The 25,673-nt window shown below is 41.6% G+C and overlaps 1 protein-coding gene across 5 annotated transcripts in view; it reads left to right on the top strand.

Moving 5' to 3' along the window:
* Positions 1 to 3,382: 3,382 nt before the first annotated feature.
* TTBK2 (tau tubulin kinase 2) overlaps positions 3,383 to 25,673 on the top strand; it is a 40,902-nt gene continuing 18,611 nt past the window's right edge. For 4 of the 5 annotated variants that reach the window (XR_008329840.1, XM_053383939.1, XM_053383950.1 and 1 more), the window contains exons 1-9: positions 3,383 to 3,664; positions 11,689 to 11,848; positions 13,126 to 13,273; positions 14,955 to 15,028; positions 16,006 to 16,146; positions 16,677 to 16,781; positions 18,969 to 19,034; positions 23,886 to 23,978; positions 25,416 to 25,541. Coding sequence is in view for 4 of the 5 variants with exons in the window: in XM_053383939.1 (XP_053239914.1) it covers positions 11,780 to 11,848; positions 13,126 to 13,273; positions 14,955 to 15,028; positions 16,006 to 16,146; positions 16,677 to 16,781; positions 18,969 to 19,034; positions 23,886 to 23,978; positions 25,416 to 25,541 (822 nt within the window). In the remaining variant the exon portion in view is untranslated. Of the gene's footprint in view, positions 3,665 to 11,688; positions 11,849 to 13,125; positions 13,274 to 14,954; positions 15,029 to 16,005; positions 16,147 to 16,676; positions 16,782 to 18,968; positions 19,035 to 23,610; positions 23,703 to 23,885; positions 23,979 to 25,415; positions 25,542 to 25,673 lie in introns of those variants that run through there. The other variant, XM_053383959.1, reaches the window with a different exon arrangement.

Below are 25,673 nucleotides of genomic sequence, written 5' to 3'. Positions count from 1 at the left end.
CCACACAACATATAAAATATAATTTAAAACCAAAACATTACCATAACAAAATAAATGAAAAACAAAGCTAAAAACGTTAACAACAACAACAACAACAGTTTATTTATACCCCGCCCACCTGGCTGGGTTTCCCCAGCCACTCTGGGCAGCTTCCAACATAATATTAAAAATACATTAAAACATCAGTCATTAAAAACTTCCCTAAACAGAGCTGGCACAACTGGTACCTTAATTGGTTTACCATGCATGATATAAGAATATCTAGTGATCTTGTCAGGTTTCTAGCTAAGTACTTATCAGTCAAGACACTAAATCCAGGGGTCAGTGTATGATGAGAATAGTGCTGTCCTGGACTATAAGAGTCTCTCCTACCCCCTCAAAAATTATTAAGAGCAGAGGTCTATACTCTTGATCAGTCTTCACCCACCTAGTGCCCTCCAGATGTTTGGGACTACAGCTCCCATCACCATGGCTCTGCTGGCTCGAAGTTGTGGTCAAACTCTGGAGGGTACCAGGTTGGTAAACGTTCATCTAGATCTTCTGACAGGGGCTATAGGAGTCAGTAGAAACTCTGCTACACCAGCAGAACATAAGCTACACATAAAACCTCAGATAACACCAGCAGAGCATGCTGCTGGCAGAGCTGTTCCATTATTTATTTTAAGTATTTATATACCACTGTTAATCAGGAAAGACCACAAAGTGTTTTATGTGATATACAGCTGCTCTTGGGGGGGGGTATGTGAAATAACCAACACAGCTGGCTAGATTTTAGGACTCTTCTTGGATGTAGTTCAAGATTTACTGCCACACTACTGGATTGCATCTCCTTTTTTCACCTTCCCTGACCTTTCCTCCTTTCCTTATATATGGTAAAAAACCATGGTTGTAATATCTTACAGCACTAGAAATTTGTGGCATCCATCACTGCACATGTGGCAGGAGGAATCAAGTACACTATATACCATTTTTTTGAATCATGGGATCAAAATTCTTATTGATGTGTTAAACTGTAAGGTTCTGGAATAATTTTGTTGGCTACCAGTTTAAATATGGAAATAAACGAGAGTAACAACAAATTACATTTTGAAATTGTGTTCTGTGTAATGATAATCTATGACTTAAGGCAATCAGTCCTAAGTCTGCTTTCTGACCTCTAGAATTACTAGCAAAGCTATTTGACCTAAATACAATCTTCCAAAGCAGAGTATGCAAGATATTGTTTTACAGGAAGCGGTAAGCAATGACAAAGAATTTCCCCAAGGCTTTATTTTATTCCGAAATGAATTTGGGTATAATGCATTACAATTCTGTCTGGGAAAACGCTTAGCTCCACAGTTACATAGAGTATGCATTTACGTATGGTATCAAATGGTAAAATGATAGGGAGAAATAGGATGCCTCTCTGTTATTTTATGTTGCACCCTAGTACTTTTAAACAATGGAGGCCTCCTGCATTATCATCTTGAATGAGGTATCATCCCATTTTGGGCAGATTGCAGAACAGTTTCCTACCACCCTAAAGTTCTGTAATATGAATGAACTAATTATAAAATTATAAATATAGATTCTGCCCCCCCCATTTAAAAAATATTTCAATGTTGGTATATTGTAATGTGCTGGAATATAACTTTTAAAAAAGTATGCCAAATTAGCAAAATGTGGTGTAGGCTTTAGGTATGGCAGAGATGTTCTTCTGCTGCCAGTGAATAAGGTCACATAGAAACCCTGGTCTCCCAGGCAGCCTGGTACACCTGCTCCAGGCCTTGGAGGTCTAAGATGACTGGGGGACCCCCAGAGAACAGCTCCTTTTCCATTTCAGTTTATAACTGAACTCCCTTCCTGGAATCTCAGAAAATCTCTGCACAGGCCTGCTCCCAGGTATGGCACTCTAACCACTACACAACCCAGGGATTTGACTCATGTTCCCTTTCTACTTTAAAAAGCCCTCTATGCACATTTATGTATAAATGTGTTGTGCATATTGGCATTTTAAAAGTCACATTATTTTTGAAACATAGCTGTTCTGTTCAGAAGCCCCCTTTGCTCCCCAAATTTGTATCTCAAAACAGAGAGCTGGTGGACCATGTTGCTGTTGTTGTTTAGTTGTGTCCGACTCTTTGTGACCCCATGGACCAGAGCACGCCTGGCACTCCTGTCTTCCACTGCCTCCCGCAGTTTGGTCAAACTCATGCTGGTAGCTTCGAGAACACTGTCCAACCATCTCGTCCTCTGTCTTCCCCTTCTCCTTGTGCCCTCCATCTTTCCCAGCATCAGGGTCTTTTCCAAGGAGTCTTCTCTTCTCATGAGGTGGCCAAGGTATTGGAGCCTCAGCTTCAGGATCTGTCCTTCCAGTGAGCACTCATGGTGGACCATGTTAAGACACGGAAATTTCCTTCCACAAAAATTATGGAAGAACGTGGGGCGGTTATCTTTTCAGCCCCTTTCTGTGTGTGTGTCTACTGACATTGGACACTGATGCTGGTTTTTTAATGAGCTTGAGCCCAAGGTTTTTTCTTTGGGTTTTCCCAGCTTATTTTGGATATACCGCATAAACAACTACATATTGCACTTTTTACTAAAGACATTTAGTAAAGACCAAAAACATTTTATTTTTCAGTATATTTCCCAGTTTAGTGGCTTCTGCAGCCTTAATCCTGAGTGGCTCGTAGCAATAAACATTATCTCCCTTTTTGTTACGGGAAAACAAATGGCTTTTACCAGCTCGTGTTTCGGTACTTTAATATTCCAAAAAAGAGGAAACCCCGGCGTGTAAGAGAACATCGACAGCCATCTGTCAAGCCCCCATGACGCAGCCACCAACCACCAGCTCTCTGCAAGCTACCATTAGGGAAATCCTTAAAAGACCCTTTGCGACAAAGGCCGGGCTAAACTACAATTCCCAGAATTCTCTTCAAACCAGCGCAGTACGAACAAACTCGCTGGATTCGCCTCATAAGCAAACGTGAGCACAGCGGCGTTTCTAAGAGACGGCCGCCCGCCGAGACGACTGATGGGGCCGCTGTCCAATCTGCTCAACGGGCTCCTCGCGTACGACCCAATAGCGTTTCAAGGCGTCGGAAGGGTGGGCGGGCACCCTTGAGGGAATAGCTGGCTCACTGGCCCTTGGATGGAGGGCAAGGGAAAAGGAGGGGGCTTGTTGCGAAGGTAGAGCGAGCGAGGAGCGAGGGGGACGGGCCAGTCGCGTCCTGCGGGGACTGCAGCTGAGGCGGCGGAGAGTTGGCGACGAAGCGGTTAACCCTGCAGCGACAGAGACAACGGCCGTTCGGCGACTGCCGCTGAGCCGCTGACTGGATTGCCTGTCGCCTCCGTTAGCTGCCCCGCCCGCCGGTCCCTGCGCCTCGCGGCTCTCTCCCTGCGCCTAGTCCGGCCCGGCCCCGCAGTCACCATAGAGACAGCGGCGGCGGCGGAGGCGACGACGGCGCCGCTTGCTCGCAAGCCATGGGCAGGAGCCTGCTGCTGGGCTGCGCCGGGCTGAACCGGAGGGCGCCGTGGGACAACCGGTAATATCGCCTCTCCCCCCGCCCCCCCCGCCACCACCTCAGCCGCGTTTCCTTCTCTCCTCGGAGGCTCTCGAGAGGAAGAGTGAACCCCGCGCCGGCCTCGCTCTGAGGGGGAAGGAGCGCCGGCCGCCGCGTTCCAGGTAGGCGCTTCCCCTCAGGGGCTGGCGAGTGGGGCATGGGGTGGGGGAGCGCGGTCGCCACCCGGCCTCTGGCCTCCCCCAGCCAGCGAGAGGCCGCTTCGGCGGGGTGTGCGCAAGTGCCGCCGGCCCGCCTGGTCGGGGGGGGGGCGGGAGGGATGCTGCTTCGGAGGCGCCGGGGGGGGGTTGGCGGGGCGTCGCGGGATGCGCCTCTGGTAGAGCTTAATAGCGGAGGGAGCAGCGCCGGGTTTCTGGGATCGGAGGAGGAGGAGGAGGCGGCGGCGGCTACACGGAGGGTAACCTTCAGAGCATCACCCGTAATTTCGTCCCACCGGTTATCTATCCCGGTTTTCCGTGCAGGGGCAGGAGGGGGGCGGGGATGCTGCATTATTAGGGGGGGCGGAATCATCTCCCAGCCTCGGATGGGAGAAGATCTGGCAGCGCTTGGCCACTTCTGGTGTGTCTTCTCCTAAGGCCCCCTCTGTTCGCTTTGCAGGGTTGGGGAGCGGGATAGCTGCTCGTTGTGGGTGTTTGGTAACTGGGCAGCAGCGGTGAGGCGCATCGCAGAAGTTTCCTGCCTGGTACCGATGAAATGGCAAGTGATGCTCTCGCGGTTTGAGAGCGGTTCTGCTGCAAAAATATAGGCTCTGCGGGGTGGTGGGGAAAGAGCTCTTTCGCTTATTTCGGCTAAGGTCTGGCTTTCCCTGCCTTTCTTTCATTTATTGGTGAGGAGAATGCTCCCCGAGGGGAAAACTAGGCTGCTTGACTTGTAAATCTGCTAATGTTGATGCTTCTGTGTTTCCTTTAGTCATACAAATATGCTCTGGCATACAGGCAGATGGAGGCTGAGGCTAAACATTGCCGCTGCTATCAGCAGTTGCATGAAGATATGAATACAGATACATAGACTTTCTTTTAAAAGAGAGAGGTATGGTCCTCTGCCAGAGATCTTTAAAGAGACCAACTGCCAGCAATGGGTGTAGGAAAAATCTGCTAGAGAGGGTTGGCAATGTTGTGTCTTTCTGCCATGAAACAGCAAGAGGGATGGTTAAATGATACTTAACCTTAAGTATAGCACCAAGTATTGGTGGGTTTCAAAATGATGCTAAAATATAGATGCTTTGAGATTAGCATTTTCTGTAACAGTAAGATATATCACAAATATATCCTACCATACAAGTTATTTAAGACTAATACATGTAGATGACTTCAGATTTAAAAAAATAATCAAGCAGTTTATAAATTTCCTGAAATAAATAAATTTGCTCTGATGTTGGTTAATCAGGAAATAGCTATTTTAGAGAAGTATCAAATGAACCACAACAATGAAGGTGAATATTTTAAAGGACCCGTAACTTTCAAAAACCTTTATATAGTGTGTCATCTAGAATACGTTTTTTTGCCTGACCACAATGTTGAAAACTTTCATGGTGAAAGCAGTGAAGTAAAGAATATGACAGAATAGCACTTACCCAGAGAAAGAGAGTCTGATATTAGTGCAGAATATCCTGCACTATATCAAACGTTCTTGGCACTGATAATCAATATTTAAATTATAAGTGAGATGTGCCAAGGCTTGAGTTTACATAAATTTCTGTGAGTAGCTGTTTCCAAATATTTTCAGTGGGATTCTTTCTTTAAATGTTTGGAACTGATCCCTGGTCTCTGATCAAGTCTTGTGAATAGTAATCTTGCCTTCCTTTGGTTGTGTGCTCATATGGGAAGTAGAAGAAACTTATGCAGATTTGTCCCAAGACAAAAGAGAAAAATTATCATAATAATGAAAGACAGTATTTGGCATCACTTGTTCTCTTGGGGTTCAAAAAAGCAAGGGAGCTTTGAAGTCCTTTAGACTGAAGAAAGCATGTGGAAAACAAGGGATGGGATGCTTTACTTGTCTGGGCTTTAAGGTTTTGTGGGGGGCAGGTACTGGAAGGGATTATTGCAGAATCTGAATGGGTGGGATGTACTGTGTGTGTTTTTTGTGTGTTTTAGAAGTAACACGTCCATTCAAGAAAAAATGATGCACAAAATGGGGTTGGTGTGAAGGTTAAAGGGACCCCTGACACATTAGGTCCAGTCATGGACGACTCTGGGGTTGCGGCGCTCATCTCGCTTTATTGGCCAAGGGAGCCAGCGTACAACTTCCGGGTCATGTGGCCAGCATGAATAAGCCGCTTCTGGTGAACCAGAGCAGTGCACGGAAACGCCGTTTACCTTCCCGCTGGAGTGGTACCTATTTATCTACTTGCACTGGCGTGCTTTCAAACTGCTAGGTTGGCAGGAGCTGGGACCGAACAACGGGAGCTCATCCCGTGCCGGGGATTCAAACCGACGACCTTTTGATCGGCAACCCCTAGGCTCTGTGGTTTAACCCACCGCGCCACCCGCTGTGAAGGTTAGGATGCAGCTTATACCTCCTTGACACTGTCTTCTTAGGGAAAACATCTCCATACTTTTAAGAACTGAGTTTGGAGTAAACAAGTTGCACATTGCATCCTAATTTAGTAAGAAAAGCGTAAAACACTTCCTAGGCTGGTAAAATACAAGGAATATATTTTTGGAACTTAATAGACTTTTTTATTGGATAAAAGCTTGGTTAAATACAAACAGATTATAACTTGTTCAGAATGACTACCGTATTCCAGTTCACCAGTTTGTCTGTGACTGTATCTCTCAGCTGACGAAAATTTTAATCTGACTGATGTGATCTGTTCTAAGTGTAAGGTTCACATGACCTTACTAAAAACACAGCCCTAGAGTTTTATTTTAGGAGTGGTGGCGGTGGCAGCAGAATACAATTATTACAAGTTGCAAAACAGAAAGCTGGTGTGTTATAATGGCTTGACATAAGCTATGCAGTACATTGATTTATTCCTTGTTTTTCTGTTGGATAAGCTGTGTCTAGCATCTCTTAAAGAGACAGAACATTGGGTTTTTTAAATAGCTTTGGAAGAATTTCAGTGTTCATATATTGCTGGTTTTTAATTAGAATTAATGATTACTGTATTTGAGTAGTCTTTGATACTTGGGCCATAAAAACATGTTGCCCTCCCACAAGCAGAATCCGTGACCAAGGGAAAGAGACAGTGGAGGAAGACTGGAAGAAATTTAAACTTTATCTTAAAAATTCTTGTAAAATTACTGAGTGTTAAAATGTCATGGGTAAAGTATAGCAGATTTGCAGAGATATGACTGGATAAGAGGAAAGAAAAGGGTTATAGAAAGGAATTTATAAGTAATTCGGACCAGGGGTTGCTGAAAAAAGTTTAAAACAGGGATGCAGAAAAGGGAGGCATGGGGAAGTCGTTGAAATTGGGTATATGAAATTTTTTTTTTGAAATTATACATGTTTATATGTTTGTTTGTTAGTGTTTGTTGTTTGTATTGTCTTATATGTTGAAAAACTAATAAAAATTTTATTAAAAAAAACAAAACATGTTGCCCTCCCACCCCTGCCAGTAACATTTGAAAAATGTTACATTGCTTTAAGTTTATTGGAAACATATATTGTAAAATGATCTGCTAGTGCTAGTGTGTTGGGTTTCTTTTTCGGATAGTATACTGGATAGAATATGTCAACACTTTTCAGTAAAAAGATTCCTTCTGCCCCAATTCTGGTTTGAATCCTGAGATCTTATGAACAGAACTTAATTCATAAGACACCTGCTGGTAGACCTGGAGGAGGCCTTTCTTGCTATGGAGGACAAGTGTGGGACTGTGGGGGAAAGGTTGAGTTGACTTCCTCCTTCTGTAAGTGGAAATCTCAGCTGGAGCAAAGGCCTTTCCATAAGCAGAAGGAGCCCTTTCTTCTATTCATAGAAGGGCAACTGCAGACCCAAGCATATTTTCCTAAATTTAAGATTAATTGTACTTCATATAGCCTTAATGATTCACCTTTGCATCTTGGTATGTAGCATTAGTTTCTTGTGGTGTGGAAGGAGTTGTATTGTGGTGAGGATTGTAGTGGCCTGATGTGGCTCTGATTTCATTGCCTGATTGGGCAGTGAAATGTCATTCAACATGGATGTGCTTGTTGGCAAAAGTGAGTGGGGTCTAGGCAAGTCCACACTTATTCTGTATGGATTGTGATGTAATATGGAAGGCACTACAGCTCAGTGAGGAGAACCTATTTTGTTTACAAAACTAGAAATCTCTCTTCCTTCTCAAGAGTGGTGTGGGTTTTTAAAATAATATCTTCATGGAAAAATCAGTGTGGAGATAGCAATATTACTGATGCTGCAATACTGGAATTAAAAGAACTGTTAACTGGTTCCTCATGTCCAAGGAAGCTTTTGGCTTGGATTTTCAAAAGCCATTTGTGATATAGTGTAGGAATCTTGCGTTCAAAGGGAGTGATATCAGAACTTTCATTGGGAATGAGCTAGCTCTTGAATACATCTTTGGATGATGGCTACATTCTTTAGTATTGATTACTTGAAAAATAGTGTCTGCATTAGCTGGCATATAACAAAAACAATAGGCTGGATGAAAGTCCAGTAAACTAAAATGGAACTGCTATAATGAAGAGGTGTTGTAGGTAGATGGTTCTTATATCCAGGAACTGGCTGCACACCCTGCTTTAGAGGGGCTTGCCTTCTCCTTGAGGGGTCAGGTATGTAGATTGGTGGTACTTCAAGATCCAGCTGCAGTAGGTGCTACAGATTTGTGAAATCATGGTTATAAATAGTATCTGTAGTTCTTTCACACTCCTCTATATGGAGGTCAAGCAAAGTCAGTAAATCTGAGAGGAAATTTTTTTTGTGATTCTTACATTGGTAGTCTGACTGTGGTTTCAATAAATATAAACCATGGATTTCTTTTGTTTCTCGTTTATGGGTGAGCAAGAATCATTAAGAATTGTCTGCTCTAGAGCAGTATGTATGGAAATATTATGTTGAACTTGTATTAGTTATTGTACAACAAATCTCCAAAGTGCAGCAATAAGTTATGGGAGAAACAAACCTATGGTGCCTTCATACTGGTGGAATGTTAGCTTAGTGAAGTCAGGATTCTACATGTGTTTAACAGAAAAGGCAAAATGATATTGCTTTAAACTGCAGAAAATGTAGTAACACTCTGTGTACATATGCACACAGCATCTGTGGCAACATTACTGACACATACTAATTGTAGCTTGGTGCATCATCACCGTTTCATCAGTCATGCATAGAAGCAACCAATCAGTGCATGGTGATGGTAGAATGTCCCCAATCAATGCATAGTGATGGCAGAATGTCTCCAAGGCATCATTCCACTACTTAGGTGGTAACAAATCCACCACACTGCATTCAGCAGTGTAAATCATCATGACACATCCCAGCATGACCCTGGCAACAGTCACTTTTCAGGCATATTTCCTATATCTCTTCCATGCAATAAAGCACATTTTTGGGGGACAGGAACACAAACAATAGCTTGAACAAGCCACAGTTCCTCATATTCATATTCATATGAAATGGGAACTGACAGTTTGTTGCGAACAGCAAGTAGAGGCTTTTGATCTCCTCCCTTTGTGCATGGAGGAGGAGTCCATAAGCCCAATACAAGTGCCCATTCACATTCATAACAAATTTTTTTATTTATTAACAAAATGTAAATACCACTTGATTTTAGTAAAGCCGCTAAGTTGCTCACAAGAAATAGTAAAACTATCAATAAAAACAGTTAAAACATTTAAAAATAATTAAAATTAACAGCAAAAGAGAATGCATTTCAACATCAACTCAGTTGGTTAGACTGTGGTGCTGATAATGCCAAGGGTGCATGTTTGATCCCCATAAGGGACAGCTGCATATTCCTGCATTGCAGGAGGTTGGACCTGATGATTCTCAGGGTCCCTTCCAACTCTACGATTCTATGCTTCTATATGTCTGCATAGGCCTGCCTAAACAAAAATGTTTTCAGCAGGCTCCAAAAAGAGTACAGTGAAGGCATTTCAGTAGGCAGGGAGTATAGGTAATGCCATGCTAAAAGAGAAATTTCTTAGAGCTGCAGAATGAGTATTGTGCAGCACACGTAAAAGTGCCAATTCTTCAGATTGAAGCATGAGAACCACTCACCCACAGTGCCTCCATTTTGCCAGCATTGTGGCACCACTGTGTCCAGGTACCAGTCCAGGAGCTGTGTGGCCTCTCCTGATTCAGATGTTATGGAGATATAGTAGTAGTAGTAGTAATAATAATAATAATAATAATAATAATAATAATAATAATAATTATTCATTTCTTATACCCCACACATCTGACTGGGTTACCGCAGCCACTCTGGGCAGCTTCCAACAAAATATAAAAGAACAAAATGTCACACATTAAAAGCTTCCCAAAACAGGGCTGTCTACGAAAAGTCATATAATTCTTTAGTTCTTTGACATCTGACAGGAAGGCGTTCCACAGGGTGGATGCAATAACTGAGAAGGCCCTCTGCCTGCTTCCCTGTAACTTCACTTCTCTGAATGAGGGAACTGCCAGAAGGCCCTTGGAGTTGGGGACCTCAGTGTTCAAGCTGAACAATGGGGGTGGAGACGCTCCTTCAAGTATACTGGGCTGAAGCTGTTTAGGACTTTAAAGGTCAACACCAAGACTTTGAATTGTGCTCGGATATGAAAATTATGCAGTCTATTGTTATAACTTCTTCTAAGCATCCTTCACCCAATGAAACATCCTTCAGCTTGGTTGCAGTTTGTGGAGCTGCAGGCAGTTGTCAAAACAGTTGAGTCAACAGTTGGAGCTCAAGTGTTGAAAAAATCGTGTTGAATATGAGAAACCATTATAAGGGTTATTCTGTGGTTCATCATCTTTGGCCTCTTTTGGTATAATATAGGTGCAGCTTGTTTCACTTGCCTTGCCGTCACCAATAGCTAGGCACATTTTGCCTCAGTCTTTAAAGTGTGCCTTAAAGTTCAGCCTGGATACTGCTAGTGCATGGGCAACTGAGACAGGCTCCATGCTCTCCAGATAGTCTCAGTTGGTATATCAGCTTAAGCTGGTAAAAAACACTTCTGGCCGTTGTTGCTACTTGAGTTTTCCCAATTTTTCCAGCTGCATATTGCATCCTTCTATAGGAGTGCACTCCTGTGCAAACCTACCCACTCACAATATCTCTGTCAATAGCAATTGGTCTAGTGAGCTACTAAAGCTGTGGAAGATCTCTTTGTTTATATATAAGCACCTGACCCTACTGGTGAATTGCCTCCAAGATTAAAAGTTGCTGCACATGAGCTGTAGATTTGCTATCAATGGGTATCTGACACCTACAATAATTTTTGCGTCAATAATAGTGTGAGTATTTTTCTCCATTGAATTGTATAGTGGTTTCTCCTGTAGCTGTCAACAATCCATTATTGATAGAAGGTATATTTTGTCCTATTATATAGGTTGTAATACAGCTTTCTTAAAGGAGAAAATAATCTATTTCAATGGACTTCATAGTGAGTGTGGTCTGGCGGGGGTAAGAAACTCTTACCAATCTCTGATGAAATAATTTGGTGTTGAAGGTCAGAGAGGAGTTAGAATAAAGGAAAGCTGATATGGTAAGGGTTTATATAGAGAACACAACCTTGGCCATGACCTCATTTTTTTAGCCTTATACAAGTCAATGGTTCTCAGCTTAAACCTCCTGCATATAGTATGGGGTGTTAAAAGGATAATGGATTATCCACAGGGGTGTTACAAGAATTAGTTTGATGCGTATGAAAGAATTGAGAAGAATTATTGTTATATTCTAGTATTGCTCATTTGAGGCAGGGATAACACTCCTCAACTGGCATAAAGCTTTACAACTTTTTAAAAGGTATCTTTTGCAGATACTTTTATTTCTAAAGGAACGTACTTACACACACAGCAGAAAGCTGACTTCACTATGTAAAATATTTTAAAATATTTTTGTTTGGTTTGAAATTTTATTTCAGTTCTGAATTGTAAAATTGAAAAATAACTTTCTTACAATAGAGTTAGGAAGGCATTCATTTTGCCATTTTTTAATTATCAAGTTCTCATGAACTTGATAAGTATTGTTTATCTTTATAGCCTCTGCTTAAATGGAAGCCACCTTTGGGAGCTGGATGGTCTCTATTGACGTAGGCTTTGCATAGCAGCTGCACCACCCCAGGAGATTGCAATGAGTGGAGGAGGGGAACAGCCAGATATCCTGAGTGTAGGAGTATTGGTCAAAGAAAGATGGAAAGTGGTAAGTATATTAAATCCTTCTTATTTCCTCCCCAGATATATGGAAGCACTAGACTAAATAAAAAGAAATAAAATTGCAAGGAACCAGGTAAAAGGAAGACATAGTCACAAACTGCCCCCGTTAGCAATATATGAAAGCATAGTAATATAGAATTGGAGAAATTTCCCCCTCTTGGACACCTTTTTTGCAAATAAATACACAAGTTAGCAGTCTCCTTGCCTGTACTTTGGTGTGCTGGTCTTTTCTGGCACATTGATAGTGTCAAATAAAGAAACTCTTTCCTGAGAGTTTATTTGTTTGTGACATTGAGCATAGTGGCTGTAGGTAAGTGATGTGGTTTTCCTCAGCTTGAAAAGCACTTTAAAAAGTGCTGCTGGCTGTTGTTCATCTTTACCTTAATGTGGCCCTGTGGAACAAAAACCTCACATAAGATGCCTGTTACCTGTATTTATTAAAATATTTATATACCGCTGTATTGTAAATATATATCATAGTGGTTTGCAACAATATAGAATAGAAACGTTTTCAGCAGGCATTTAACAGTTTGCACAAGTTGGCAGCCACTGAATCTATATTGGCAGGGTGTTCCACAGGACTGGGCAAATGACACTAAAGCAGTGGTTCTCAAACTGGTGTGGCAGTCACACTGGTGTGACAGAAGAGGATGGCAACTGTCAGCTCTGTTAAATATGAAATATCTTTGTCTTGATGAGGAAATGAGAGTTTATTTGTCTCAAATTAGGCCTAAAATAAATGAGATCACTTGGCAAAGGCAAGCTTACACTTCTTATTGAGTTTATATACATACGTAAGGTACATATGATAGAGACTTGTTTATAATTATATTTTGGGAATGATTTGTGTTCTTATGTAGCTGTGTTGTTTTATACTTTCTGGATGTCCTATGATCATATTATAAAGGAGTTGTGTTCCATGTTATAAATCAAGCAATGCTAGGAGTTGTTTCTTTTTGTTTCCCAATGTATTTCTTATCAATAAAAAATTGGTGTTGTGTGAGCAATTTTTTATTCTGAAAGTGTGGGCCAGAGAAAAAAGTTTGAGAACAACTGTGCTAAAGGCTTGATTTCTTGTCACATTAACAGTAGTTAATAGATTAAGAAATAAAATTTAAAATGAGTCGTACATTAAGTAGGGAAAGAGGTAACCTAATACAGTAACAGATTTAGTGGCTAGATAATATTCATAGTCTAGGCTTGTTAATTCAAAAGTTCTGTATTTTTTAAACAATGCAGAATTAATATTTTTATTCATTACAGTTCAAAAAGATAGGAGGTGGAGGGTTTGGAGAAATTTACGATGCAATGGACTTGCTTACCCGAGACAATGTTGCATTGAAAGTCGAGTCAGCTCAGCAACCAAAGCAGGTTCTGAAAATGGAAGTAGCTGTGTTGAAAAAACTGCAAGGTAAGGAGGATAAAAGATCCTTGTTCTGAATGTATGTCTGATTCTTGGAAATCTGATAGGCTCAGTGTATCAAAGTATACTATATTGGTCAGTATGGATTCCAAATATAATAAGGAAGTATTAAGATTAAGTGTGCAATCCTGTGCATGTCTATCGAGAAAGAAGCAAGTCCCACTGATATCACTGGGGCTCACTACCAGGTAAGTGGGTATAGAATTGCAGCATTGTATTGAGGACAAGAATAGGAAAGTTTTACTGATATTAAAATAATAATGATTCAAGTTGATTATGTGCCTTAAATCTGAGGTAGGTGAAAAGATGGCAAGTATTGTTCTGAGAGAATGTGCGAGGCAGATTGAGATGTGAACCTATGACTGCTGTCCTTGAAAAACGTTGTGAAATATTTTGATCACCACAAAATCCCTGAGCAACTTCTGAAATTACAGGATGACCTAGCTTACTCTCCCTGGCAGTGTTCCTAAATTTAAATAGTTCTGTAGTAGAGGGAATTCCAACAGGTGTCGTTTGTTCACCTGGTCACCCCAAGAAAGCTTAAGCTGTATGAACATTTTTGATACTCAGCATGTATCACTTTTGATACTCAATATGTATTTGTTCAGGTTTTTGGTTTCACTTTAATAGAGGCATAAATTGTGGCAGAGGCATAAATTGTGGCAGAACCAAAACAAACCAGAATAAAAATAAATGTTTTTCAGACCATTAATTTTGTAAGTGTGTCAATAGTTTTGGTGATAGCTGTCAATTTACCTCATGGGATATCGGGGCCAATGGTGTGAGTTGATCCTCATCACTTGGTCACAGGCCGGAGAGAAGAATTGTGGGAGGCAGGCACGCTCCCCTCCGTTTTTTTCCTCCTGCCTGTCGCAGCAGTACGTTTCTCCTCATTCTCCTGCTTCACCTCAGATAAAAAGCTTGTTTCTAATTTATCAACAAAAAGCATTTTTGTTGCATCTTAGTGGCCATGTTTGCAAATCACAAATTGGGCTTATGCTCAAATACAGGCAGTGGCAAGCCCTGCTTATGTTCATCTTCATGCAACATTGTCATGGGGTGAGGTGTTTAAGAGTAACTAAAAAATGTTAGCACTGAAATATGTTTACTTGCATGAATGCTAACAACTTTTGGATAATGAGGCACTGTTTAATTATGAATTGGCGCAGAGAATTAGAGACCAAGTGGTTTTTATTTTTGACAGGTTTCTTCTACATGTTGTTCCTTATACATTTCTTCCTTAAGTTCTGTTTCCTTTTTTTGCCACCCAGAAATGTAAGTAATGAATTTAGGGAAGCCCTTGGGGAGAGTGGGGTTAGTGAAAAGTAATCTTTCTACCACCTCCTTCCCCAGCAGCTTCCTGAAAAGTCTCTCTTAAGGACTGGGGACCCTCCTGAGTGGGGTGTGCTGGGGTGGAGGGAATTGCTGAAAATAGGGTGGAGGCATGTCCGGTGAGAGGGAGTCTCTGCCCAGTTTTTGGCTTATCTCCCCTTTCAGCCCCCGGAGCCACAGTGCGCCCCATTCAGGAAGGTCCCTTGACTTTTAGGGCAGGCTTCTCTAGAGGAGGTGTTGCCTTCCTCCAACCTCATTTCTGTAGGTGACTCTCCGGATCCAAGCTTGTGAGAAGAAAAATATGGAAACATAAAAAGTGTATATTTTATTTCTGCAGGAAAAGATCATGTCTGCAAATTCATTGGCTGTGGAAGGAATGACAGATTCAACTATGTGGTCATGCAGTTGCAGGTAAGTTTGTTACATTTATTCGTTCTCTAAAGCAGGGGTAGTCTACCTTTTTATACCTACTGCCCACTAATGCACCTTTTTTGATGGTTAAAATTTCCTTCCTGCCCACCAGTGCTCGATGGAAGGAGGATTCAGCTTGTGCTGTGAAACCCCCTACTGCCCACATAGAATCCTGAAACGCCCACTAGTGGGCGGTAGGGACCAGGTTGACAACCCCTGCTCTAAAAGGATGTTCACAGATATAAATTAAATCTCCACAACCCCCCTAAGAAAGAATGTCCAGCTAATGTAACATTGCATATTTGATAGGAGAAGGGTAAATAGAAACCACAGGCCGTTCTCCATGTGCCTTATCTGAAGCAATTGCAGAGGGTGGCTAAACAAGAATGGGATTTTTTAGTGGTACCTCCATGTCTTTGGAACTCTATCTCCCAGGAAAATGTACATGGCACCATCCTTGTAATTTTTTCAGCACCAGGCTAGTACAGGTTTATTTACCCAGGCTGTTGAAGATTAAGTTGACCGCTACTCTGCTGCTCGTGTTTTACAGGTGTAGAATAGATTTTTTCTTTTTGTATTGTTAGATGTGTAATTTATAAATTTTGTATTGCACATTGCTTTTAATTTGGGTTTTATTTGATTTTACTTATCTTGCTGTTACATTGCTTTGAGACTTCTTTGTGTTTAGCAACTACCAAACTCAATAATAACAACTGCTACTGCTGCTACAGCTTATCATGCCTTGTGATCTGGGCCACCTCTTGGAAATTTTTTTTGATAGCTTAATTGATACCCTATTCTCTTCTTGATCAGTTCAATGTAAAAAATAAATCTAATGTTGATTTATTTTGCCCATTATAAAATGATTATGAAAGCTAAATGAAAAAATAAATATTATTGAAAATGTCTGTCTTCCTCATTTTGGATGGGCAGAGGGAAATTTTCACTGAACGTACTTTACTTTCTTGCTTTTTCAGGGTCGGAACTTGGCCGATCTGCGTCGAAGCCAAACTAGAGGGACCTTCACAATCAGTACTACCTTGCGACTTGGCAAGCAAATTCTAGAGTCTATTGAGAGCATTCATTCTGTTGGTTTTTTACACAGAGATATTAAGCCAGTGAGTTTATCCACAAATTTTGTCAGAGCCAAGAATTTAAGTTGCAACTGTTGTCACTTATTAGGGGGTGATCGTGCAGTTAGAACAATCAGAAAATTGGAGATAAAACTATTAAGATGACAGTGCATAGTTTAAAAGCTAATCCATGATTGTTTCTTTTATATATTGATTTTCAGTAACAGAACTCTTTAACTGTAATGGTCTTATCTAGCAAATAATAATTGCTTTCGGTTTTAAAAGTAAGTTCTTAATTTAGGAAAGCCTTAGATGATTGCATCCACTGAGAATATATTACTCTGTACTTTATTTCAAAGTATTAAGATGTTCTGTTTAACATGACTGAATAGCACAGTCCTATGCATGTCTACCCAAAAGTTTAAATAACTGTATCCAGTGGTAGTCCTATGCAGAGTAGTTTAAGTAATTGATTGCAGCCTTAATGTTGTATTCAGCGTTTGTCTTGTGTGGAGATTGTTGTTGAAGAACATGTATAGTACTATCAATCAATATGTCATCTTTTTCCTCCCCAGTCCAACTTTGCTATGGGACGTTTCCCTAGCACTTGGAGGAAGTGTTACATGCTGGATTTTGGCTTGGCGCGTCAGTTTACAAATTCATGTGGGGATGTCAGACCGGTAAGAAATTCTAATAAAACTTTTTATTAATATTTTTAAATTTGATATATTGGACTGCTTTTAAAATAACTGTCAGGCTGAACTGTTTTATCCATGCTTGATGCATTACGCCAGAGGTCTGAGACCCAAGTTCTAATCTGGCCAAACCTCCAAGGGCTAAGTGAGTGGGACCAAACTATGGTTTATACAATCTATGGTTTAATGTTAATGGGCAGCATGCTAGTATGTGCTGTTACAAAGTTTTCAGGGTAATCCTCCATCATTCTGCTGCCGCTATGCTCTGAGCAAAATAGGCAAAGTGTGGCTTGTCATGTCATACAAATAGGAACATGTGGTTTCTTTCACCCAAAACCCCCACGAGTGGTAACCAAGGTTTCTTTTTCACTTATTACTTGTTTGTTTGAGCAAAGGAAACCACAAGGCCAGGTTTGGATAACATGACAAGCCACACTCTGACTTATTTTGTCTGGCACAGTAGGAGCAGAGGGAGGGGGAGCACCATGTTAACTTTTTGTTTTAAACCATGGTTTACTATCACATGAAAGTGAGGTAATTGTGTCAGTGAGTAGGTTCATTGTCCCCTGGTGTTGTTGCTGTACATTTTTAATAACGTGTAAGGAGTGATTGGTGTTAGTGGTTTGGTGATTTAGTGTGAGATATAGGAGGGATTGGGAGGTTAGTTCGCTTGTGTGAGGTGTGGGAATAGAATGGGATGTGTGATACAGCATGAGTAGTGAATTTTGTACAATTTGTGTAATTGAAAAACAGAAGTTGGGTGAATGTTACATACTGTGAGTTAGGATATGACTTGGCAAGTTAGAGGCTGAGGAGGGAAGGGGGCCCTGACTCAATATGTTTCCAAAATTTGCTTCTGGATTTTGTTTGGTTTTTTAATTATTTGATTAATTTGTACTGCATCACTGTTTTTCAGTTTCATATACTATAGAAAAATTAGTATTTTGTTTTTGTAAAGCACTTTGTGTTAGTATTAAGCAGTATTAAGGTAAAGGACCCATGGACAGTTAAGTCCAGTTAAAGGTGACTATGGGGTGGCGGCGCTCATATCACTTGAGGCCGAGGGAGCTAGCGTTTGTCCACAGACAGCTTTCCTGGTCATGTGGTCAGCATGACTAAGCCGCTTCTGGCGAACCAGAGCAGCGCATGGAAACACCGTTTAATTGCTTAATTGTTTAATTGCTTCTGGCACAATGGGACACCGTGACAGAAACCAGAGCACACAGAAATGCCATTTACCTTCCCGCCTCAGCGGTACCTATTTATCTACTTGCACTGGTGTGCTTTCGAACTGCTAGGTTGGCAGAAGTTGGGAGCTCGGATTCAAACTGCTGACCTTCTGATCAGCAATCTGAATAGGCTCAGTGGTTTAGACCACAGCACCACCCACTCCCTATTAAGCAGTATATAAATATGTAAAAAGAATAATAAATAAATAAAAAGGTGCTGGCTACTACTGACTTGTGAAACTTTTGTCTTATTCCCTGATCTCCCAAAATAAGGAATAAAAAGGTGTCTGACTGGAGCTTATTGCACTTTCAATTAGCAACGAGCATTAGTACTTTGCATAAAGCAACTAGGAGTATGTTTGCAAAGAGCTGAAAAAGTGCTTTGTATGAAGGGGACAGGGTTTTTTGTTTGTCTGGGCACTTAGTATCCTAGTCGTGGAGTGAATAGGAAACTAGCAATTAAAGTAAAATGCACTGGAATTTGGGTGCTGAGAAAAAAGGGAAATAACAAAATGGCTTCTTTAAGGTTGAATAAAATGGAACTATTTGAATAAGAACAGAAGAGCCCTGCTGGACTCTTCTCGCAGTGGCTAACCAGATGCCTATTGTAAAGCCTGCAAGCAGGTCCTGAGTGCAAAAGCACTTTCACCACTTTTGATCCCCAGCAGCTTATAGTTAATAAATCTGGTTAAATAGAAAAATGTTTCTGAACTACTTAAAATGTGTTCAAAATGTGTTTACTTATTTACCATAACCATTTAAATTTTATTTATTATACAAACGTTGCCCCAATAACATAGATCAAACAGACCTGTGCATTCTTAGCGGGGGAAGACTCCAGAGTAGAAGGCCTACATTATTCTTTGTAGTGTGGCTTTTATGTACTGTATATCTTTAACTAACACAGTGTAACAGAATTTCTCCCCCTCTGTTGTATTGATAGCCCAGAGCTGTTGCTGGTTTTAGAGGGACTGTGCGGTATGCGTCAGTCAATGCTCACAGGAACAGAGTGAGTATTAGTACTTGCAATAGCCTGAATGTTTAGTTACTGAAACAATTACAAATGGTGTGATTATCTTAACTTTATGTTTCACCTGTCTTTTTCCTATAGGTGATTTATAATTGTAAGTAATACTGCCTGAAATATTTAAATTGTTGGCAAAAGAAAATGTCTGCTTATGCACCTTTAATCATATTGGATGTTCTTAGAATGGAAATACTGTATTTTTCGCACCATAGGGCGCACCGGACCATAGGACGCACCTAGTTTTTAGACGGAGAAATCAATTAAAAAAAATCTCCCCCCCCCAGCCCCAAAGAGTAGTGTACAGGCTGCGCACAACCTCTCCCTTGCCGGAGAGGTTGTGCGCGACTATGGCACAAGCCAAGGCAGCGAGCGGGATGGATCGCGCTGGCTGTTTTGGCTTCCTCTTCAGCCCCGCGCAATCCCTCCCTGCCAGGAGAGGCTGCGTGGAGCTAAAGAAGCCATATCCCCGTGCAGCCTCTCCCTGCCGGAGGGGTTGTGCGCGACTATGGCACAAGCCAAGGCAGCGAGCGGGATGGATCGCGCTGGCTGTTTTGGCTTCCTCTTTAGCCCCGCGCAATCTCTCCCTGCCGGGAGAGGCTGCGTAGAGCTAAAGAAGCCATAGCCCCGTGCAGCCTCTCCCTGCCGGAGGGGTTGCGTGCGGCTATGGAACAAGCCAAGGCAGCGAGCGGGATCCATCCCACTCGCTGCCTTGGCTTCCTCTTTAGCCCTGCACAATCTCTCCCTGCCGGGAGAGGCTGCGCAGGGCTAAAGAAGCCTGCATTCGCTCCATAGGACGCACACACATTTCCCCTCAGTTTTTGGAGGGGGGAAACTGCGTCCAATGGAGCGAAAAGTACGGTAATACTGTGACTGAAATTTGCTAAATAAATTGATTACCATTTTAATTACATGGCATATTAAAAGAGTGCTAATTAATTTTTAGTAGGTATGGATGAAAGGGACACACATTCTCCCCTCCCCGTGAGAGGTTGATATAGACTAGGGTGGGGTTTGGCTTTGCTGGGGAAATGTTTTTCTGGTGGGATGTGAGAACTGACGGAAAGGATCACAGTCTTTTGGGCACTTTTGACTTTTTTTATCAAGGTGTTGCACAGCAGATGGTAACTGCTAGCTCTAGATGGTGGGTACAAAAGCACCAACAATAAAATTCTCCTTGTGATTACAGAAGACAGGTGGGATCCTGTTTATCTGTCTCCAGTTTTAAAACTTGAAGGTTAGCAGGAAGCCTGCTTCTGCTGTTGAACTAAAAGGTGATTTTCAGTGAAATACTAGATAATTATGTAGTTCAGGAGGAGTCAACTCTTCTTGCATATACTTCGAGACATGGCTGTTCACTCATAGCTGGCACAAGCAACTAGCAACGCAAGCAGCTGATCATGGGTGTTCAGTGGTCCACTAACTGAGCCAATACCTGGACCTTGTACAATCTGTAAACAGCTTTCTTTGTTGCTCTCCTGGAACTTGGTATATCATCAGCAGGGTGGATTAAGGTTCATAGGGGCAGGCCCAGAAAGACCTACAAATACACAAATCACTGCCTATCCAATAATTCAGCAAAGTACTTGAAACCACATAAAATAATTTAAGGAAGGAGGTGAAACACATTGCTTTTATGTATACTTCTGTGAGTATATTTATAGAGTTTCTTCCCCCATCTGTATTGAATCTATAGAGAACATTTCAACTCTTTAAGCATTGTTTTCTTACAAGTGAGTCTTGCCACAAAATGTTGCAGTGTAGAGTGCTTCTTCTAGGGTTCCAACCAGCCATGTCGTTTCCCAGGCTATGCCTCATTCCATGTCTCCTCCCCTCTGGCAGTCTATTTCCATGCCCCAATCAGGCCACTGAATGTGCTGTCTGCTCTTGGGCTGTATTGTTCCCCTCACCCACCAAGGTACATGTGTAAGCCCAAGAGTCTACTAATCTCCTTCCCTGTGCATGGATGGTGCTGATTTATTACGATGGACAATAAAGTGTTCTTATTGGGTTGTTCGTCTTGCACAAGACTCAGGCAGGAGCAAAGAATTATGGGAGGTAGACCGTTTCCCATCAATTTTTTCCTCCTTGGCTCTCACTGTTTTGTTGATTGTTAGTTAGCAGAGTCCTCTTTAACTACTTTCTTTGTTATTCTTAGTTACTTAGTAATTGGCTACTTTTCCTGTCTATTGGTCCTTTTATGTGTCCTCCACTGAGGTGTAAAAAAACAAACAACCTTGTCTCCCTGCTAAACATCTTTCCCTGTTCTGCATTCAGTGTTTTACTTCTATTTTCCATTAATTTCTTAATTTTTATCTTTATTTCTTGTTGCTGGCCATTGCCGTTTTGGCAGATGGGCTGCCTTTTTTCCCAACTTTTTTTGCGGCGCAGGCTGCCTCGTGCAGTGACTGTGCACTGCTTCCCTAACAGCCGCTCTGCGCCTTACCCTCACCGTCCTTTTGGACCCTTTATTCAGCGCATTGGCTTTCCTTCAAGAATTGCTGCTTCTACAAAGAAAGAAAGGGACAAAGAAAATAAGCTTCAACTCCTTGTTCTCCTGTCTGCTTCAGCAGCGCAAAGGGCTGTTTCAACACGTTTCGCATGCAGTAATATTTGAATCAGCAGTCTGGTTCAGCGGCTCAAGTTACTCCCAATAAATTTCAATGGCGTCCTTAGAGTCTCTGCAAGGTTTGGGTGCCTCTCCGCATAAAAAAGTGAAATAAAGGTAGAGTGTGGTCCTCTGCTTCCTGCAGTCGCTCAAATCACTCCTCCCATGCTAAGGGCCATCGGTTTGTGTTGTCAGCAAGGTAAGGTCTACCCACATAAACAAATCTCCTTCAGAGCAATCCATGGCTCAGCCACAGAGTGCTGCTCAGTTATCTAGTGAGATTTTACTGCCATCTGCTGGCAATACTAATAATGACATAGCCATATCCTCTGATCCTGAGCCTGAATTTCAGGGTTTTGCTGATGACCAATTAGGATCTACTGTAATGAGCAAAGTTCAGTGCCACCAATGGGTCTAGGTTTATCAGAGGTTTTGAATGTGAACTTGTCTGCTTCTTTAACTGATCAGTTGAAGGATGCCCTTCTTGCCTCCTTATCATCAGACATTAAGCATGACTTATGTCCCAATGCTGCCTTTCCTGTGCGTACTAAATCAAAACTTCTTGTACGCGTATGCCACATTCTGCAGGGAATTCCTCCCCTAACCCTTTTCAAGTCATGTCTGAGGAATTACAGGAGGCTGATTTTACTATGCCATTATCTCATGCATCACTGGATGTGGAAGAAGAGGATGCATGGGAAGAGCCACAATCTTCCAGGCTGTTTCAGGGTTTTCAGGCAGCAACTTTGCTGTGTAAGATTATGAGCACTTTGTCCTCTAAGCAAGCAAAGGAGACTGAGGCAGTTTCTGGAAGTTTTGTGTCTTTTCTAACACATACGAGTCCATCAACCAACTTCATGTGGGTTCTATCTCTTCTAAAATTGATAGTAAAGGCAGAGCTAGATGCTCCTATGCATTTGAAAAGGACTAATGGATTGGTGAATAAATTATATTCTTTAGAGCCAGAATTTATGGCTTTAAAGAAGTCACCTTCCGTTGATCTTCCTCTGCTGCATCTTTCCTCACGTCATTTGGCCCCAAAGGATGAGGATGCTCAATTGCATGATATTACAGATAGGAGAATCGAGTTTGCCCTTCGCAAAGTACATGAGGCTGCTTCATTCTCATTGAGAGCTTCTTGTATAGCTTCCTCCTGCGCACATGCCTGTGTGGTATGGTTGGAGGATTTGCTCCATAATCCTCCTCAGGATGTGGTGCGTCACCATCAAATCCTTTCAAAACTCATAAAAGCACAAGCCTCCATGGCGGATGCAACTGTGGATGCTATGCAGTTTCCGCCAAGAGCCATATCTGCACAGATAACAGTGTGCTGCACTTTGTGGCTTAAGAATTGGCAGGCTGACTCTGCCGCTAAGGCTAACTTGTCTGTGATAGCTTTTGTGGGAGGCCAGCTACCTGTACTTGGAGAGTCAGCTCTGAAAGATATTTTGGTGGAATCAAAGGATAAGTGTAAGGTTTCTTTAAGTCAGAAGGCTGATAGAAAGTATGCTAGGCATTTTGTTCCATACCCCACTCAGTTTCATTCCTTTCACTATTCAGGTTCCAGAATAGGCATCGAGATTCAAGTCTCAACCCTTTAAGCAGCGTTACCAAGGTAGACAGCCATTCCAACACTTTTCTGCCGCCCCAGCCACAAGGGTGGTAAGCAGCATACTCAATGACCCTGTGTCACAACAGGCAGGGGGGATGCCTAAAATAGCTTCTCCCTACTTGGCAGCAGACCATATGATTTATTATACGCTTGAGTTTTATTATGGTGGGTTCGTTTTCTTGACATGCAGGTTTTTTCATGTTGCTGCACATTACTTTCCTTACTCTTGTTCCTGTTCACGTGTTAGCCAGGGGGAGGTAGGTCTTGTGTTTAATTTAGTTTTAGATTTTTTGTCATGGTGCTCCTGATTGGCGAGTCCAAAAAACTGAGGAGAAACGGTCTACCACAATTCTTTGCTCCTGCCTGATTCTCGTGCAAGAGGAACAGCCCAATCCAAATACTTCATCGTCCACCTAATAAATCTACTATTCAGGTAAGACTAATCATCATTTTTAGCTGCATCTTGTCTGTCTACTTACATGTTGAGATCAATCTTTTTTTTGCTACATACTTCACTATTGTGGCATTAGAATTTTAGCATGTGATACATTGTGTTTGGTAGCACAAGAAAATGGGGAATTGACTATATAATAACATACTGTCTCTTTTTCTTTAGGAAATGGGACGTCATGATGACCTCTGGTCTTTGTTTTACATGTTGGTTGAATTTGTGGTTGGACAGCTGCCCTGGAGGAAAATTAAGGACAAGGTCTGTTGAGAAATGTACCATTGGATATAAACTGCGGAGAATGTCATTGAATATGTTCATGAGATTCCTTTCAATATATTAAAGTTCTTTAAAAACAATGTTTGCTTATTTCAATGCATTTGTTTTTTAATTAACATAGCCGGCATGAGTACAGAATTTCATTAATCTTAGTTAAAAATAATAAAACCCATATTCTACACAAGGGGTTGGGAAGGGGATCTGGTGATCAACCTTCCATGGTTCATTTTTGATAGATGCACAGGGCCATCCTCCTGTCAGTTATCAGTCATACGATGTCAGATTATTAAACTTCAAAGGAATAATTGGGAACACACTCTAAAAGTACTCCTGATTTTTATTTGCAGAATCTTTGCCGAGTATGTTGGCTGTTTGCCATAATAATAAACATTGACATTGAGAATCTTTGCAGCCGCAGCTTGAATTCAACCTGCAGCTGCAAAGATTCCTGTCGAATGCAAGTCCCACCTTCTGTGGGAATCCAGTCTACTTAGGAGCTCTGAGCTGAACCCAGTGTGTTTGCATTTGGTGCCAAATTAAAAAGACACCTAATTCAAGCCCTGCTTGCAGAGGAACAATTGGGAGCACATTCTAGAGGTCCTGAATGTTTCTTCTCAGCCATAATTTTACTGATCTCGCATCTGACCATACGATGGCTGGTAGGCATGGCTGGGGGAAAATCGATATTGTTGGACAGATTATGCTCTCTGGTGTGCCTAATGTGGCCTGCAGGCTGGAAGTGCCCCATGTTTGTGCTACACAATCAAACCAGTGTCTTTTGTACATAATTTAATATATCTCTTCACTATATCTGACCAGCTGTTAGTTCCCCACTTGCTGTTTGGAGAAGAGCAACTTGGATCTTGGCAGAAGTTCAGTTTCATTTCAAATGGCTCTTTATGTGTTTTTAGGCATAAGTTAGCAGGGAGGTATATCCAAGAGCATTTGTTTTATTTTAAAGATGGTTCATGTTAAAGCTTGTTACAGACCTTTACCTTTAAAACCAGAGCTATTAATTTTGATCTGAATAAAGATTAGAAACTCAGATTTGATATGGTTACTGAGGACCCTAATGCGTTGAGAAAAACTCATTCATATCCTCAGAACCTATCAAATCTATGCTTCAGGTAAGACCATTTGTCCTATCTGAGGTCCTACTATGCAGATAAGAAGTTAAAATAATACAAAATATACTCTAATGGAAGAAAGAAGAAAGGAAGGAAGGTGAGGGAGACAATTTGGCACCTGCTCCAGTTGGGCTGTCTTCTCACCTGGCCAACTGTATTTTCATTTATTTGTTTAGCATTTTAAAATTCTTTACTGCTTTCAGTTCCTTGGCAGAGGGGTGGCATATAAATAAATAATGTCTATAAGGAACTGAAGGAAAGTATGGTAAATATTTCATTTTCCTACTTGTAGGAGCAAGTGGGCTCCATAAAAGAGAGGTATGACCACCGGCTGATGCTGAAACATCTCCCTCAAGAATTTAACACCTTTCTAGATCACATTTCTACTTTAGATTATTTTACTAAACCTGATTACCAGGTATGATTTTTTAATGTCTTAATTTTATGTCTTATTGGAAACCCATGTCTTGTTAAACACTTCAACATGCATTCACACATCTGTTCCAATGAGTACACTTAGGTACACTATCGTTATACCTTACTTTTGCCT

This window comes from Podarcis raffonei, chromosome 1 (genome assembly GCF_027172205.1).
Source record: "Podarcis raffonei isolate rPodRaf1 chromosome 1, rPodRaf1.pri, whole genome shotgun sequence".
NCBI lineage: Eukaryota > Metazoa > Chordata > Lepidosauria > Squamata > Lacertidae > Podarcis > Podarcis raffonei.
Note: the sequence above shows the minus strand (reverse complement) of the source record. Positions and strands in the feature narration are given on the sequence as shown.